Source organism: Canis aureus, chromosome 6 (genome assembly GCF_053574225.1).
Source record: "Canis aureus isolate CA01 chromosome 6, VMU_Caureus_v.1.0, whole genome shotgun sequence".
Classification (NCBI taxonomy): domain Eukaryota; kingdom Metazoa; phylum Chordata; class Mammalia; order Carnivora; family Canidae; genus Canis; species Canis aureus.
In genome coordinates, this window is record NC_135616.1 from 16812213 (window position 1) to 16829837 (window position 17625).

Consider the following 17625-nt stretch of genomic DNA (forward strand, 5'->3'; position numbering starts at 1 on the left):
GGCTCATAAGAAACTAGTGTAAGCAATTACATGCCAACAAATTAGAAAACCTAGAAGACATTGATAAATTCCTAGAAATACATAACCTATTAAGACTGAATCACAAAGAAAAAGAAAATCTGAACAAATTACCAGTAAGGAGATTGCAGCAGTAACCAAAAGCCTGACAACAAACAAAAGTCCAGGAGTCAGCATTAATCCTGATACCCAAACCAAACAAGGACCCTACAGTGAAAAAAAATCATAGGCTAGTATCTCTGATGAGCACAGATGTAAAATACTCCAACAAAATATTAGTAAACCAAATTCAAAAGAACATTAAAAGGATCATACACCATGATCGCATGGGATTTATTCCAGGGATGCAGGATGGTTCAACATCACAAATCAATAAAAGTGACATACCGCATTAACAAAATGAATCTTTAAAAATCATGATCATCTCAACAGATGCAAAAATTGCATGACAAAATTCAACATCCTTTCATGATAAAAACTCTCAACAAAGTGGGTACAGAGAGAACATACCTCAACATAATAAAGGCTACATATGACCAGCCTACAGCTAACATCTCACTTCCTTATTTCAAACATTACCAAGCCATAGTAATTGACACACTATGGTAGGGGCATAAAACTGGACATGCAAGTAAATGGAAATACAACAGAGAGCCCAGAAATAAATCCACACTTATATGGCCAATTAATTTTTGACAAAAGAGCCAAGAATATATGATGGGGGAAAGGATAGTTTCCTCAATAAATGGTGCTAAGAAAACTGGATAGCCCTATGCAAAAGAATGACACTAGACCACTATCATACACTATTTACAATCACCAACTCAAAATGGATTAAAGACTTCAAAAATCAAAACTGAAACCATAAACTCCTGGATGAAAACACAAGGGGTAAGCTCCTTATCATAGGTCTTGCGATGAGTTTTTAAAAATCTGACACCAAAAAGAAAAGAAACAAAAGCAGAAACAACTGGGACTATGTCAAACTGAAAAACTTCTGCACAGCAAAGAAAATCATGAAAACATGAAATGGCAACCTACATAATGGGAGAAAATACTTACAAATCATGTGCCTGAGATGAAGTGCAAATCCAAGATTCTAATTTTCAACTCAGTAGAAAAAAGAATTAAGAAATGGGTAGAGGAACTAAATAGTTTTTCCCCAAAGATAACATTCAAATGGCCAATAGATATGTGAAAGGTGCCCAACATCAGTCATCATTAGGAAAATGAAAATCAAAACTACAATGAGATATCACCTCACATCTATTAGAATGGCTATTCTATATAAAAGACAAATGGGTGGCAATGATGTGGACAAAAGGGAGCCCGTATCCACTACTGGTGGGAATGTGAAGTGGTACAGAAACTATGGAAAACACAATGGAGGTTCCTCAAGAAATTAAAAATAGAACTGCCATATGACCCAGCAATTCCATTTCTGGATATTTGCCCCAAGAAGTGAAAACACTAACTTGAAAAAATATCTGCACTCCCATGCTCGTTAGAGCATTATTTATAATAGCCAATATGGAAACAACCTAAGTGTCCATTGACATAAATGGATAAGAAAACGCGACCACTGTTGGTCAAAATCACACACACCCCCCCCAAGGGTTATTATTTGGCCTTAAGAAGAATATCTTGCCATTTGTGACTATGACAACATAGATGAACCTAGAGGGCCTTACGCTAAGTGAAATAAGCCAGAGAAAGACATACTTCATAGTATTACTGATACACGGGGAAAAAAAAAAATCAACAAAAACAAAGGACGAACTCATAGAAAAAGAGTAGGGAGGTGGTTGCCAGGGGCTACAGGTCGGAAATATAGGAAGAGATTGGTAAAACAGTATAATCTTTTAGTTATAAGATGAATAAGATCTGAAGAGCTAATGTATAATAACATGGCGTCTATAGTTGGTAACAGTGTTTTGCATAAATTAAATTTGTTAAGAGTAGAATTTAAATGTTCCCACAAAAAAGTACATGAAGTGACTGATATGTTAATTAACTCAAGGGGATCCTTTCACAATGTATACCATATCCAATCACCTTGATGTATACTTTAAATATCTTCTAATTTTGTCAATTATACCTCACAGAAAATGTCTTCTACAGCAAACTTGCAGTATAGAATATGCATTAGAAATTAAATTTCTTAAATTAAATTTCTTTCAAAATATCTTTGAAATCACATTTAGTGTCTACTAGGTGCCAGGCACTTCTTTAGGCTGGGTTAAAAGACTTGGTTGGTAGAGCCAACCCTGGCCCAGAATGCCTTGCCCTCTTCCCTGGACTCTTGTACATCCTATCCATATTTCAGGGCCCAGCCTGAATCCCTTCAACCATTCTAGTCCTCACTGATTTCCTGCTTCCTCCAACTCCTGGAGGACCAGAACCGCTCTGTTACGACTCAGCCCTGGATCAAGTAGGAGACTGACTGCTGTTGTCCATAAGTCTGAAAGGGCACAGAGTTCAGAGCAGGGCCCTGAATCAGATATCTGGGGAACCTACTCCCCAAAGTAAGTCAGGTATGGTTCACAGGGCTCTTCTGTACCAGAAACACCGGCTGCTACCTGCCCTGAGCCAGGCATCAGGCTGACTCTGGAGCTCAGGGAGGAACAAGGCAGACCTAGTCTTGGGCCCAGCTTAGACTGGTCAGGGAATGTGAGCTCGTCTGGCTAACTCTACAGGAACACAGTTCCCAAGGGGAGGGACAGTATCTGATGCTCCACCTGTGCCTTCACCACCCCAGAGGGAGAAGAGCACCCTGAAGGGGCCCCTGCCCTCGTGCCCTGCTGCAGTCCCCCTACCCACTGCCTGTAAGTACTATCAGGCATTTAGTACAATGCACTTTCTTGACCCTTTCACTGGAATACAAACCTATGGCAAAATGCTGTGGGGGAAAAAGGTTATAAAGCAACACATTAAAAACTAGGTTTTATAGGCCTAGAAACAAATGCTATGTGGTCATAGCACCAGTTAACAGCTGTTGCCTCAAGGAGCTGGTAGTACAGGTAATCTGTTATCTTTATGCTTTTATGTATTTCCTAAATTTCCTAAAATGAACACATATTGCTCTTTTAATCAGGAGTAAAACAGGAGACTTATTTTAAAATCTAATACTTTCAGCCTGGCAGAAGGAAGCTAGCAAGCTTGCACTGCAGAAACTGGGCCACCTGATAGCACACACATGGACATTATGCCAATCATAAAACGTCCAAGAGAAAAATGAAGTCTACGTGGCATAAGGAAAAAAGAGGAGCAACAAAATATGCTCAGGTTATTCCAGTCCTAAGTTCCAGGAACAGTAACGTGGTTAAAAGAATGAGTCCTGAGCAAAAAGCAGCATGCTGGCTCCCGGGTGCTAGAAGAGGGGAAGGGGGAGCTACTGTTTATTGGGTAGGAAGTGTCACTTCTGCACGATGGAAAGGCTGGGTGGATGGTGGTGACGGCTGCACAACAAAGTGAATGCACTATTTCCACTGAATTGCACACATGGAAATGGGTAAAATGGTAATTTTATGCTGTGTATTTTACCACAGTTAATAAATAAATAAATAAATAAATAAATAAATAAATAAATAAATAAATGGAATGAGTTCTGAGATCAAAGGCCCCTTGCTGCCTCATGCTTGTGCGTCACCATGAGTAAGGCCCTCAACTCTCCCCAAATGGGGATTTTACTGTGTACCTCACAGGGCTTCTAAAGGTGAAGTTTATTCATATATGACAGTGAGAACAGTAGCAGGCATACAGAAAGTGAGCGATACGTGTTAGCTATTATCATTAAGAACACATGCAAGAGCACCAGGTCCTCCAAGATGCAGAGAAGCAAAGGTTAGGATACCTCACCCTATCACCTGGGTGAAGGCTGAGCTATAGAAAAGCTACTCAAAAGGCATGGCTTCCCCAAGGTTTTTCTTGTTTTGTTTTAAATTTATTTTAGAAAGAAAGAGAGCAGGACACCTGGGTGGCTCAGCAGTTGAGTGCCTGCCTTTGGCCCAGGGCGTGATCCTGGAGTTCTGGGATTGGGTCCCACATCGGGCTCCCTGCGTGGAGCCTGTTTCTCTCTCTGCCTGTGTCTCTGCCTCTCTCTCTCTCTCTCTCTCTCTCATGAATAAATAAAGTCTTTAAAAAAGAAAAAAGAAAAGGGCCCATGTGAGCAGAGGGAAGGGGAGACGGAGAATCTTAAGCAGACTGCACACCCAGAGCAGAGTCTAATTCAGGACTTGATCTTACCACTCTGAGATGACTGGAGCCAAAATCAAGAGTTAGACACTTAACCAACTGAGCCACCCAGACGCCCCATGGCTTCTAAAATCTGACTTTAAATGATGAGGGAGTGAAGGAAAGGACACCCAACCTCTCCTGGGCCCCCAGCCCGGACGATGACTGAAAAGTCCTACTGGTAAGGTTCTCTGTTGGCTGGCTGGCTGCTCCATCCAGTCACCAAGAAGACAGGGGTTCACCAGGGTGATGACTCGAGCCCTATCCCTCGACTAGTATGCGACTGCGACCCGCACCATGCTGTTCTTGTTCTCCACATTTCACTTTACTGTATGCAACAGGATGAGATTTATTCATTACAAGAATGATGAACTTTAAGCTTGATTCTCTATTTTTCCCCCTAAATAGCACTAGAAGGACAAAATACCTCCTGAGGGAGTAGATGTGGTAAGGGTGACAGCATTTTCACTTGTGCCTAGTTAGATCAGATGAGAATCCTGGCCAAGGAACTTAATCTTTCATCCCTAAAGCAATGCTAGGGGGGCTGCATCTCTTCCCATTTATCTTCCTGGGGAAAATATTCAGGCAAGGATGGGACAGTCAAGGGCCTACTAGCCACAGGCTGCTCAACACCAGCTGGCTGGACTTTATAGGAGTTAGTGAGTCAGTGAAACAGTGTGTGCTGTAAACTGGAGACCAAAGCACAAAGGACATGGTTTATCACCAATTCAATGGGTAGATTATCTTTTAATCATTTGGAAAGCTCCTAAGATTCCTAAATAAGCTTCTTTAAATCCAATGTTGCAATCTAGAATAATTTAAATACCTTCCTACTTCTTTTAGTAACTCAGAATGTAAGCATTCAAGGAAAGGAAAAGGCACACATCTGGGCCAACTAACGAGAAGTAGTACGAAGGAAACAGAAGATCCTAGAGAACAAATACACATAAATCCAACTCACCATAACACCCTCATCTTCTCAGAAGACTAGAAAAAGCTATTTTAAAATACACAATGGACTCACAACATTGTTTCTAGTACTCCAGTTATTTTAAAGTAAGCTTACAATAATTGTAATTGTTTAAATTTAAGTTCCCTAGATATGTAATGAAAAACTCAGGTGACACGAACTATATAGTTCGTTGTCTTAGAAATTTATAGTGACACCATTTCTATTTCCAATATAATTCAGTCTGATATTGGGCTCTTTAGATATTGTATACAACTAATTAGTACTGTGTAGACTCCAATAATAGAAAAGAAACAACTCACATTATGAGGGTCAAGTTTCAGGAAGAAACATTAGCTGGACTACTTTTATCACTGAGACCATCAGTCAGCTGGAAAAATTAAATATTTATGTCAGGCAGTTCCACCTTGTGACCCAGCTAAAAACAAAGTTTAAATTTATCCATGCAAATTAATAATAGCAACCAATGATGAAACAGAAGAAATTCTTCATTTCAATTTCTCATTCACTGACAAACTGAGAATTAAGAGAGAGAGAGAGAGAGAAGGCTGCTTCATCACTTGAGCAATACATAAACAACCTGAAGGCAAGGCCAAGTTTGATCCCAACTAAAATGGAAAATATTTTATATATGTAAAGTCTAACACTGTGACACCCAAATGTGCAAACGTTTAAGACCTGGGTTACCCAGAGAAACAACTTAGATCTTAGGCTAAATCTGTATGCTCATTTGCCCAGGCAGCCAGCTTGCCGACAGAGTCCTCACACAGGAGTGTGATCCAAGCACTAAGATGGTCAAGTGGTAGCAGCAGTTCTGGCTCTGTTCCTTGGACATGCCTTCTGCCAGATGAAGTTGGCACTGGATCCTTCCTCTACAACCCACCCCCTATACACCTGCCATAGCTACTGAAGATCTAAAAATTCATTCCTCTTACATTTAAGGGCTTTGGAGGGTTAAAGGTATCGGTTTCACATCTTCTGCTGCCTGTCCCCTCCCTCCATGTCAAGTTTATCTTGCATGAGAGGTTCTTGCTGTCTGAGTACCACTGACTATGCCCAGAGCAGTCACATGAAGAACGTACAAGACAGCCCTCCTGAAACCGTATGGGTGAGCAGTTTGAAAAACTGCTGCCCTCATGCCTTTCACTGCTGGCATCACCTCTGTTCCTCAGCTCTCGAGAGCAGCCCAAGTGGAAGACAACAGAGGAACGAATGGAAGTAACACAGCCAGAAACACAGGAATGACAGAACAGGAATGGAGTGCATGCTTGTGTATGAACTGAACCACCCCATGAGCATGCTGGTGCAAACCAATGGTAGAAACAGAAAGAAAAAGAAAAAGACAAGAAGAGCTATGAGGAAAAAGATAAAGAGAAAGCTAGTCCTTTCCTATGCTTCCTGTCTAGCAGCTGAGTGTTCTCAGACTTGGCTGGACAACCATTAGCTAGGAACCACTAGCCTGGACCACATCTAAGTCTTCTGCATGGTACTCACACAAGGGGAATTCACAAAGATGTAGCCCAGAGTAGCTATGTCGGCGGGGCTGCTCTAAAGAACCAATTTCCGGATGCTCAGGCTCCACAGACATTCTTACTTCCTAACTGGCAGGCCCGATCAGACACCTGCGCTAGAGGTCATGCTGTTTCTTTTTCCCCCACTTCCCCTTTTACAACTACCTTTCTGCAAGGTGGGGGCGGGAGGAGTGGGTTGTGGGGGCAAGAGGGGACACCTGACATCATCCTGAATCATAGTATAGTATTTATAGTATTCTTGTTCTGAAGTGTAAACTCTGCAGGGTCCCAAATGAAGGGAGGGTTAGAAGTATAGTACTGGTGTCCGTGAAGCCTCTTCTAATTGAGGTACCATTAATCTGCACAAGGGCTCCATGACTTTCTCTGTTTCAGTTAATGGGAAGACCTGATGTAATGAGGCCTTCTGGCCATTTCTCCCATATTGGGGTATTCTGATTTTAGATCATCGTAAAGTGAGGTGGTAAAGATGCTAGGGTTTTGTTGAACTACTTTGCTGTTTCTGTCCTCCGTCTCTCAAGGCAGTACTTACAAGGTACCAGCTTTGGCAAATTTTATCTAGGTCTGTATTGACCTTAGATTTGGAATTCAAGAATGGGACAGCGGTCACAGTGACATATACTAATATGTTAGTATATTAATAACATCACACTCCTGACAGTCAGTTGACCTAGGATATGTCGGAGTATGGTCTGGCTCTACGGTTGCGTGGCAGGTACCCTGCATTAAGTGAATGAGCTAAATTTGTGGTTTTGAAGGAAACAATTTAAAGCTTACAGTAAGATAAAAGCATTTTATCAGAGGTTATTGACACAGGTGTGTTTCAGCAAAAAGTATTTCAATTCTCTCACCCTCTTTTCACTCTTACAAGATATATGTGAGAGTGAGGAAAGAGCTACATTAAGCAAGAATTGAGAGTCCTGGTAAAGCTTCTCTGGTTACATTTCCCAAAGACCAAGACACCTATGACTCCAATAGAAGCTAACAAGATCTTTCATAAGTTTTCCAAATTTTTGTTTTCAGTTACAGTGAAGAAGTCTTAATTGAGTTGTCAACTTATGGATCATAAAAAATATTTTTGATACTGTACTGTTATCTGAATTTTGGTACACAGGAAAGGGTCAAAGAACTGAATAATATTGCTAGATGTAAAAAAAAAAAAAAAAAAAAAAAAAGGAAAAGAAAACAAACCACCAAACTCCTACTCCCATCTGTCTATTAATATGAGCAAGGTTTCTTAATCCCTTAATCTATTAAAAAATAACAGTCATTACTGAAAATCCTGTCACATTGTAGCAATAAATGACATTCTCAGATATCTAAACCCAACTGAAAAGATCCATTTTATCAACATTTTACCTTTTATGTTAATATTTTCATAAATTTGCAATGCTTGTTATTCTGATCACTCATTAATATTTGTAATAACGATGCAGAGAAACTTTTAATATCGTATGGTCATAGGACACATGCTGTCATTTTTATTTTTATATGTATTTTTGTGATAGCAAAGGATGATAGAGTAATCAATAAAAGACCTACAAAGATAAAAACAAGTTAAGGTTAATATTCTGGAAGAAATATGGAATGGAAATATGAGTTAAAGAAGCAAATTGAACTAAAAACTTTTCAACTCTTAAGGAACAGATTGCTCTCTCATTCAAATCTCTATGGTATTTGGTTCCACTGGACATCTTTAAAAAAGTGATATAATATTTTCACTTTAAAAGGTCAGTATTTATAAATATATCAGAATTTTTTCCATGTCTGATAAAAATCCAACACTAATATTCTATGACTGCAAGATATTTAACAAACACAGGGTTAGCACCGGCAAAGCCATGAGCACAAATGCCCATGTACCCTCACTTGCCTCACCCTGCTGCTGGCCTTGGTCCAAAAGTCAGTAAGTATGAACACCCATGACCTAACCTCTAGGTCAGTCCCATGGAGAAATCCTAAAAGGATGGGAGAGAAGATGAGAAAGAAAACAGGGGACAGACAGAACAACAGGATTATGAGATTAGAGCCCTTCAACAAAAGGACAATGGGAGTCAGGAAGAAAGGTTTCAAATCACTAACCAGTATCAGTATTAATTCTGAGCTGGAAATCTTTTTTGTAAAAGCCTCAATCACAGAGAGATTTAGAATTGAGTATCAGTTATGTAAAGTATTCACTTCATGTAGTATAATCCAATATTTGGTAACATAATCCTGTCCAAAACAGATTGGAAGAAAAAAGGAAGGATGTCATTAATGCTGGAAATCTAAGTCTCCAAATTCTTTTTAGAAAGAAGCAAAAGCAAAATGTGTATGTGTATGGAAGTGGAAGATGGGGTCAAAATAAGTCTGGCTGCAGAGGGTGCTGTAGGGCAGTGAGGTCCAGGATGGCAGATGTTTAGAGAAGATACTCTGACATTCCTTCCTGATTAAGACAAATTATACCTAGATCATACCGGACAGAGAAGCATCATCTCTCATGAGTTCATAAAAGCCATGTATTTTGTTTTAAAGATTTCTTTTTAATTTTATGTATTTATTTGAGAAAGAGAGAAGGAGGGAAGGCACAAGCAGGAGTAGCAGCAGAGGGAGAGGAAGAAGCAAGCTCCCCACTGAACAGGACCCCAGATCATGATCTGAACCAAAAATAGACGCTTAACCAAATGGCACCCCAAAGATTTTGTTTTTAAGTAATCTCTACATCCAACGTGGGGCTTGAACTCACAACCCCAAGATTGAGTTGCATGCCCCACCGACTGATCCAGCAGGCACCCCAAAGCCATGTACTGTGATAATAATATACTATACCATAAAACTCTACCATCATAAAGGGCATTTTTTTTTTTTAAGTTGGAACTGGACCCCGGTTCAGTGTAGAATTGCGAGGTTTTCACCTGCAAGATGCTCACACTCCTTACTCTCATCTGGTATGCTCCTCAAGTTGACAGAGACATCATGAATACCAAACATTCTCCACTACTTTTAGGACTTATAAAGTTAAGAAACTGAGAATGTGAAGCTGTGGAGAAGAACTGACTGAACGAAATGTACATGGCTTTCGTAGCTGAGATTTACCCACAGAGAAAGAAGTCAAGCCTTTGGATTAAATGTAAAACAATTACAGAAATGCAATGCATTTTAAAAATGCCTTCACTTTGAACTTAAGTGCAAAAAAAGCTGTGGATATTACATTTTTTAAGTTTTGGACTATTTTCTTTTGGAAGGTAAGAGGAGGTCGATATTGGAAGAGTCAATACCAAAATTACTTCTAAAACTTTATTCTATTCCAGCAATGATATTTGCATTTCTCTCTCAAGATATATTGTGTTTTAAATCTCTATTGTTGGCCAACACTTACACCTTTTGATTGTTTATATTACCTACGAGAGAGCTCAATACTTTCAAATGCTAATTTCCTTTCAATCCACATTAATAAATATTCCTTTAGGAATGGTATTATCTTATAAACGTAATAGAGAATATTTATTTACAAATAATTCTGCACCTAAAAAGTAAAAGTAAAACCATTCTTCTAGAGAAATAGAGCGTCTTTCAAAGTATGACAGGTATAATCCAACAGAACATTATGTCCTCTCTTTTAAAAGAGTAGTTGGGGATCCCTGGGTGGCTCAGCGGTTTGGCGCCTGCCTTTGGCCCACGGTATGACTCTGGAGTCCCGGATTGAGTCCTGCATCAGGCTCCCTGCATGGAGCCTGCTTCTCCCTCTGCCTGTGTCTCTGCCTCTAGCTCTTTCTGTGTGTCTCTCATAAATAAATAAATAAAATCTTTTTTAAAAAATAAAAATAAAAATAAAAATAAAAAAAATAAAAGAATAGTTATTCTCCATCTAGACAGAAGAACGCTTGCTTTAGATATAAGCTATAGACTGCTGGTCACTAGCCTGAACAAATTCATGACCCCACCACTAAATCTGACACTTGTGAGATAGGAGATGGTAGCAGATACACTCAAGCAAGAGAAATACAGGAAACTGTATTTCTACGATGTCCAAAAAGACTCAATCACATCTTAAGTGTGCATATAAATTCTGTTGACCAAACAGTCCTTGATAGATATGGTACCAATTCTACAGTGAGGGTTTCATTCATTAGAGACTGTGTAATTAATACAGTGAGTTGGAATCAGCCTTAATTTAACATAATGGGAAATACCATTTGTTATGATGACTATTCCTTTTGTGAAACTGGTTTTAATTTTAAACACATGCATATATACATGTTTGCATATTCAATCATAACGGTAAATATGTTTACTAAGGGTTTGAGAAATATTGACTCTGTAGAATACAAATATTAATTTTTTGTCCTAAAAATTTCAGATCCGAAGACAGTAATATGTATCTTAACAACTTATATATACATTTGGTTTGTCCTGACGAATCTTAATATAATCAAAACAGGATTAGATGCAGTTGCTCTGATTCTCAAGTGTGATGAACTGATGCTAATATTGAGCATTATGCTAAATCAGAGACTTCCTACACAATTTACATATGTTATTTATCTCTCAATACATCTATTAGGTACAAATTAGTCTCCTAACTTTACATGGGAGGAAACCCTTTCCAGGATGGCAAGGTAGCTTCTCCAGGATCTCAAAACAGGAAGCGGCAAGGCTGGGATAAATTCCCTTTTTCAGCTGTAGAGCTTAGCTGAATACTCTCCACAAAGCAGAATCAGAAAATACTTGCTTAAAATGATGTTTCTGGGATTAGCTTCTTGGAAGTCACATTTGGAAAGTCTCAGATGAGATAACCCCATGCAGAGAACAGGGACGTTAGAAAAATCCAAAGTGGGCGCGTCACGAGTTGCAAGGCTTTCAAGCACCAGAATGAAAAGAAAGTGACTATACTTCTTGGTACAGGGAAAGTTCTTGGAGTACTCCCAGAATGCACATTAAACTGCAAAATTACAAAAGGTAATGTCCAGGCAGATTCTTTAGCAGCTTACGGCTCACATGTTTTAAAATTTTCATCATTCTAGTTGGTCAAAGGTCATGTTAGAAGAGTTAAGATAACTTTACTCAGAATTCTAGCCTAACTGATGTCACGGTGGTGCTGCAGACTACTGTTTTAGAGAAGGTAAGGATTTATGGAATAGTAAATTTTGCCATCTGCTGCCCTCTCCCCAAATCAGATCTACCTGTTGCAGCTAAGTACAGATACATTCCAAATATCTATATACCACACTTAACATCCAAAGTACAACACAACTAGCTTATGCAAAGAAGTATACGTGAAATTACATTCTATGCTTTGGTGTGCCTGTGCTTTCTAAGAGAATTTCTGGGTAATTTTACAGGGAAATACATATGTGGTATGACAAAAGGAAAAGAGCATTCATTTTCTTTTCTTTTTTTTTTTTTTCTTTACAGTGAAAAGTCCCATTAAAATCCTATTAAAGTAGCATAAAGAGTGGCTCAAATCCTGTCAGGCAAACCTAAGGCTTTTCCCCAATTTCTGATACAAGCTTCCATGAACTTTGTTGTACATCACGTTTATGCCAACATGAAGGTTCCCTTCCAAGGAGTATGCAAGGAAACATACATCTGCTTAATGTTATATTATAAAACTGAGAGTTAATTTACCATTCCAATACATTTTCTCAGGATGCTCCAGATACTGAAGTCGTTTCTGGAAAACATAGGAGAAGGCAAGCTTGTTCTGGAAGAAGAAAAGAAAAATTAACAGTTAATCTTAATGCCACTGACACGAGGAAGGAAAAGCTACTGCCATTAATATAAACACCACAGGCATACACGTATAAATACCACAAAAATATGCCTGGTTGTAGAGAGAGTAAAAGAGGGTTTGTCTGGGGTTGTAGCTCTGATTACTGCTATCTTGGCCCCTGAAGTGTCACAGCAGATCCCCTGACCCTGGGGATCACTGATTGTTTCATTGATTATTTGAATGATTTCATTGTTATTCTGATCCTAATGATTCTCGTTCTCCCTCAGTGGTGTCCAACGTGCACCACCCCAGAGGTACATGCTCCTTTCCTGTGCTAGCACATCAGACTCCACTGTTTGGTTCAAGACACACTGGCCATATCTTGATACTTCAAACATTATTTTACTCTAGCTGCTAAATAATGTAAACAAAATGCCATCACAGGGCCCAGTTTAAAGTTAAGAAACTAAATGGAAAAATGCAAATGAACTATAAAGCTAAAATAAATTTAGGCCCAGCATTATACATTAGTACTTCCCCAAAGACCCTGAAGTTGAACAATATTTAGCATCTCTGGGTATATAGGAAACCCCTTACAAATTAACTTCTACAGAAGGAGCACTTTCAAAGCCTCTGCAGGGGTTTGGAGGTAGCCAAAAGGATGGTGGGTGTCTGTGGTCTGGATAAGTAGCCTGACAGGCTTGGGCATCCTGAAGCCAGGGCTGGCTGGCCAGAAGCCAACCTCACTCCCACAAATCACAGCAACAGCACTACCAAGGGGAGCAGTAAGAGGTGTCACACCAACTTTCTGAAACACTGGTAAAATAATACATTCTCTTTGGTTATCTTAGGTTATGGTAAGGGATGCTGGTTTAGCAGTTGCTGTTTAAAATATACCTATGTAACTAAAATACTAAAGAAAATATTGTCCTCTAAAGAACTGTTATTCTATAAACTAATTAATTTGAATGATAGAGGTTGATATAGTTTTTAAATAAATAAGATTTTCAAATCCTCCATGGTAAAATTCTGGTTATCTTTTTTAGAAACACACACTGCTCATTTGGCAGATTTGTCATCTAACCAATCTGCTGGATAAGTAGCCACAGATGGTATTTAAATCACATTCTCCACAATCCAGGACTATGAATCTCTGTGACATGAACAATGGAACCTAGGGACAGTATCCCTGCAATTATCTATCATTTGCATGCACAATGCAGTTTTAGAGATGTGTACAGTTGACCCCTGAATAACATGGGTTTGAACCACACTGGCCCACTTATACGTGGGTGGTGGTTGTTGTTTTTATAAATGCAATATGGTACTGTAAATGTATTTTCTCTTCCTTATGATTTCTTAAATAACATTTTATTTTTTTAGCTTACTTTATTGTAAAATACAGTATATAATATGTATGACATACAAAATATGTTAACTGACTGTTACTGGTACATCTTCTGGTCAACACTAGGCTGTCAGTAGTTAAGTTTTTGAGGAGTCAAAAGTTACACATGGGTTATCGACTGCCTGGGAGGTATATTGTTCAAGGGTCAACCATATAAACTAAATCTTCTATCTTTTGTTTAGGAAAAAGTTGGGCAGAAATGGAACAGATGCTAGAAGGTTGAGCCTGAAATAAGCTCTGTGAAGATTGAATGAGGGCCTGTAATCCCTCCCAACCAATACTACATTGACTATATTAGTATATAGGACTATTTTGGATTAAAGGCAAGAATAAATATTCCGGAAGACATTGATAAAAGACATCCAAGGATTTTGGGTTTTGTTTTTTAATTTTCCATTTAGAAATCATTACAAGATTGCCAGCTAAGAATCCCACCTGGGAATATCCCACGTTCATTTTTATGCACATATCCTGTTATGGTGTTTTATGAAAATGTAGTAGATACTCATTCATCAGAAGGCCAGATCACCTGCAACATTATCTATTCCAGAGTACAACCAAAAGGTAGAGATAAAAGGGACTGTGAAAGGTAATGGACCATCACCAAGCCCAGGTATTTTCTTCTGTAAGACATGCAGAAGTGAACCCCTTCAGATCACATTGTGTTCAATAAGCTGATCAAAAGCAGGAAGAGAAACACCATCCTATGGGACAATCCCACAATGTGGAAGCTGTAGCACAGTAAAAGACCTCAGCTTGCTGACCGTAATCTGAGTCAACAGCACCAGGAGGCTGCCAAAAAGGCAGGTGCCATCTCGGATTGCCAAAAGGAGAACATCAGCTAGAACATTCCTAAGGACAACTCTGCACTGATCAGACCAGAGCCAGAATTCAGATCCACGTGAATCTGAAAAGGAACTTTTAAAAGGAACCTTAACACTTTCACTCAGGAAATGTTATCAGAAGCTAGGCAAAGATGTCTGGAAAACATTTCTTATAAGCAACAGATGAAGGTAATATGCATTCCAAAAGAAACTGGAGGTCTGGGGAACAGCAGGCATGGTAGAGGTCTTGGGGTATTCGAGGACAGGGCCAGAAGTAATACCATTCCCCCTGCCCTGTCTCCCTTCCAATGAGAGCATTCCCAATACACCTTTGCCCGCTTCGGTATTCTCCACAGCACTGACCAACACATGACATACTATGGTAGGCTCTCAAATATTAACTACATCACCCCCAAGATGGTATGCAAGCTCGCTGAGAGCTCATGTTTCATATGCTTCTTATCCCTGTTGCCTAGGACAGTGCCTAACACAAAGGAGGAGTTTAAGTAATTGTTGAATGAACTTTAGAATTTATAAGGCCTGTTAGCATGCATTAGCTTTTTCATAAAGAATTTGGTTTAATCTGTGCTACTCAAGTGATTAGGACTAGGACCACTTGAAGAAGTTATAGGATGCTGATAAAAAGGTCCATCTTACAATTAATTCTCAAAATGATAAAGATTTTTATTAAGTAAACATTTCAAACAGGCTGAATGATCCCTCTCTGTCATGGCCCAAAAAGGCATTCCTGTACTGGGTGGGAAGCTGATCTAGAATAGCTGGGCAAAGAATGTCACTAAACATCCTACAGGGAATGAGATGGACCACCACACAAAGAATTTTCCAGCCCAAAATGTTAGTGGTGCCAAAGTTGGAATACCTCCCACAGAGATACGAAAACTCTGAGTTTACATTTTGCAGAGGCTACATTAAGCAAGGAAACAGAACAAGACAAATTCATTTTAATAGCATTTTATTTGGGAATGATCCAGCATCATGGTGCTGTGAGTCATTCCTTTTCTCTCTCCTCTGATTTACAACTAATTGGACATTCATATCCTGGAAGAAGAAGAAGGAGGAGGAGAAGAAGGAGGAGGAGGAGAAGAAGAAGAAGGAGGAGGGAGGAGAAGGAGGAGGAGGAGGAGGAGGAGGAGGAGGAGGAGGAGAAGAAGGAGGAGGAGGAGGAGGAGGAGGAGCAGAAGGAGAAGGAGAAGGAGAAGGAGAAGGAGAAGAAGAAGAAGAAGAAGAAGAAGAAGAAGAAGAAGAAGAAGAAGAAGAAGAAGAAAAAAAAAAAACCCAGCACCTCTGCACAGCATACCAGGATGCCCAAGCAATCCATCCATCTGTGTGCTCTTAAGGACCATGGAAGAGGTGGGGGAGCTGGCAGTGGCTGGTCCCTGAGCGAGCCAGCACTTTTTTGCCAGAGGAGGTGGAGGGTTATAAGGCAGTGAGAGGAGGTGGAGGGTTATAAGGCAGCGAGTGGGGGTCTGCCTGGCAACAGATGCTGCAACAGGAGGGACCAGGTGCCCTGAGAAGAGACTCCAGTGGCCAGAGGAGGGAAGGTAAGAGAAGTAGACAAAGGGAACTAAAGGAAAGCATCTGCTGTCTGCCCCAAGAGGCAAGAGGCTGGCCCACAAACCTCTGGTACCCTTCCCACTTGAAGATCCCCCCAGGAGGCTATGGGTACACCCAAAGCCCCAAGTGCTAAGTACCTACCTCCTTCCCACTTTGCCACTACCCTTTTGCTTTTTTCATGCTCTTTACCCTTAGCAGGAAGTCAGCTCTGGTAACAAAAACCAAAAAGTTGTGCTATAGCCCCATCTTCTGGAAAAGAAAAGAAAAGCCCCCATCTATGAACCTGTTGAACTGTTAGAATCAAAGTAAACAAAGCCTTGGCTAAATAAGAAGTGTTCACTACTTCAAATGTGGAAGCAGTGGTACTTCTCATCAAACACCATGAGAAATCACGGTGATACAGTATCATAAGAAGATAATGATAATTTTCTAGCAATGGAATCCAAAGACATGAAATATTGTTGTCTAATTGATATTTAAATTAGCAGTTATGATGAAATTCAATGAGCTATAAGAAAACTCCAAAATAAAATGAATAGAAGTGCTTTATCAGAGAGAATGAAATTCTAAAAAAGAAATAAATTCTGGAGCTGAAGAACTCAATAAATGAGATGAAAAATGCATTAGAATGTACTGGAAACAGAACAGATCATATGGAAGAGAAGATGAGAGCAAGTTTGAGGACAGAAATATAGAGATGATTCAGGTGGAAGAGAATGAAGATTTTTAAAAAGTGACGACACCCTATTCAAACTCTCTGACTCCATTAGAAATGCCAATATAAGAATAATGGGTATCTCAGAAGAAAAAGAGAATGGAACAGTGCATTTAAAGAAATAATAGCTGAGAACTTCCCAAACCTTAGAAAGTAACTGGATATATAAGTCCAAGAAGCTAACAGAACACCTTACTGTCTCTCAAGGGAAAAAGACCTTCTCCAAGACATGTTATATTAAAACTGTCAAAAGTCGATATTAGGGATGCCTGGGTGGCTCAGCAGTTTAGTGCCTGCCTTCAGCCCAGGGCATGATCCTGGAGTCCCAGGATCGAGTCCCACATGGGGCTCCCTCCGTGGAGCCAGCTTCTCCCTCAGCCTATGTCTTTGCCTCTGTGTGTGTGTGTCTCTCATGAATGAATAAATAAAATTAAAAAAAAAAAAAGTCGACGGTAAAAAAGCAATTTTAAAGGCATCCAGGAAAAAAAAAAAAGTAACCTACAAAGGTCCCCCAGTGGGCTATTAGCAGATTTCTCAGCAGAATCTCTACAGGCCAAGAGAGAGGAGAGAGTGGCATGACATATTCAAAATATTGAAAGATAAAAACTGCCAGCCAAGAATACTCTACCTGGCAAAGCTATCTTATGCAGGAAAAATGAAG

At 39.6% G+C, this 17625-nt stretch overlaps 1 protein-coding gene across 6 annotated transcripts in view; it reads right to left on the minus strand.

Moving 5' to 3' along the window:
• The window catches only part of OSBPL1A (oxysterol binding protein like 1A), a 227771-nt gene that overhangs the window by 21017 nt on the left and 189129 nt on the right, over positions 1-17625 (minus strand). For all 6 annotated transcript variants that reach the window (XM_077900285.1, XM_077900283.1, XM_077900284.1 and 3 more), the window contains one exon: positions 12358-12433. In XM_077900285.1, coding sequence (XP_077756411.1) covers positions 12358-12433 — 76 coding nt within the window. The remainder of the gene's footprint in view (positions 1-12357; positions 12434-17625) is intronic.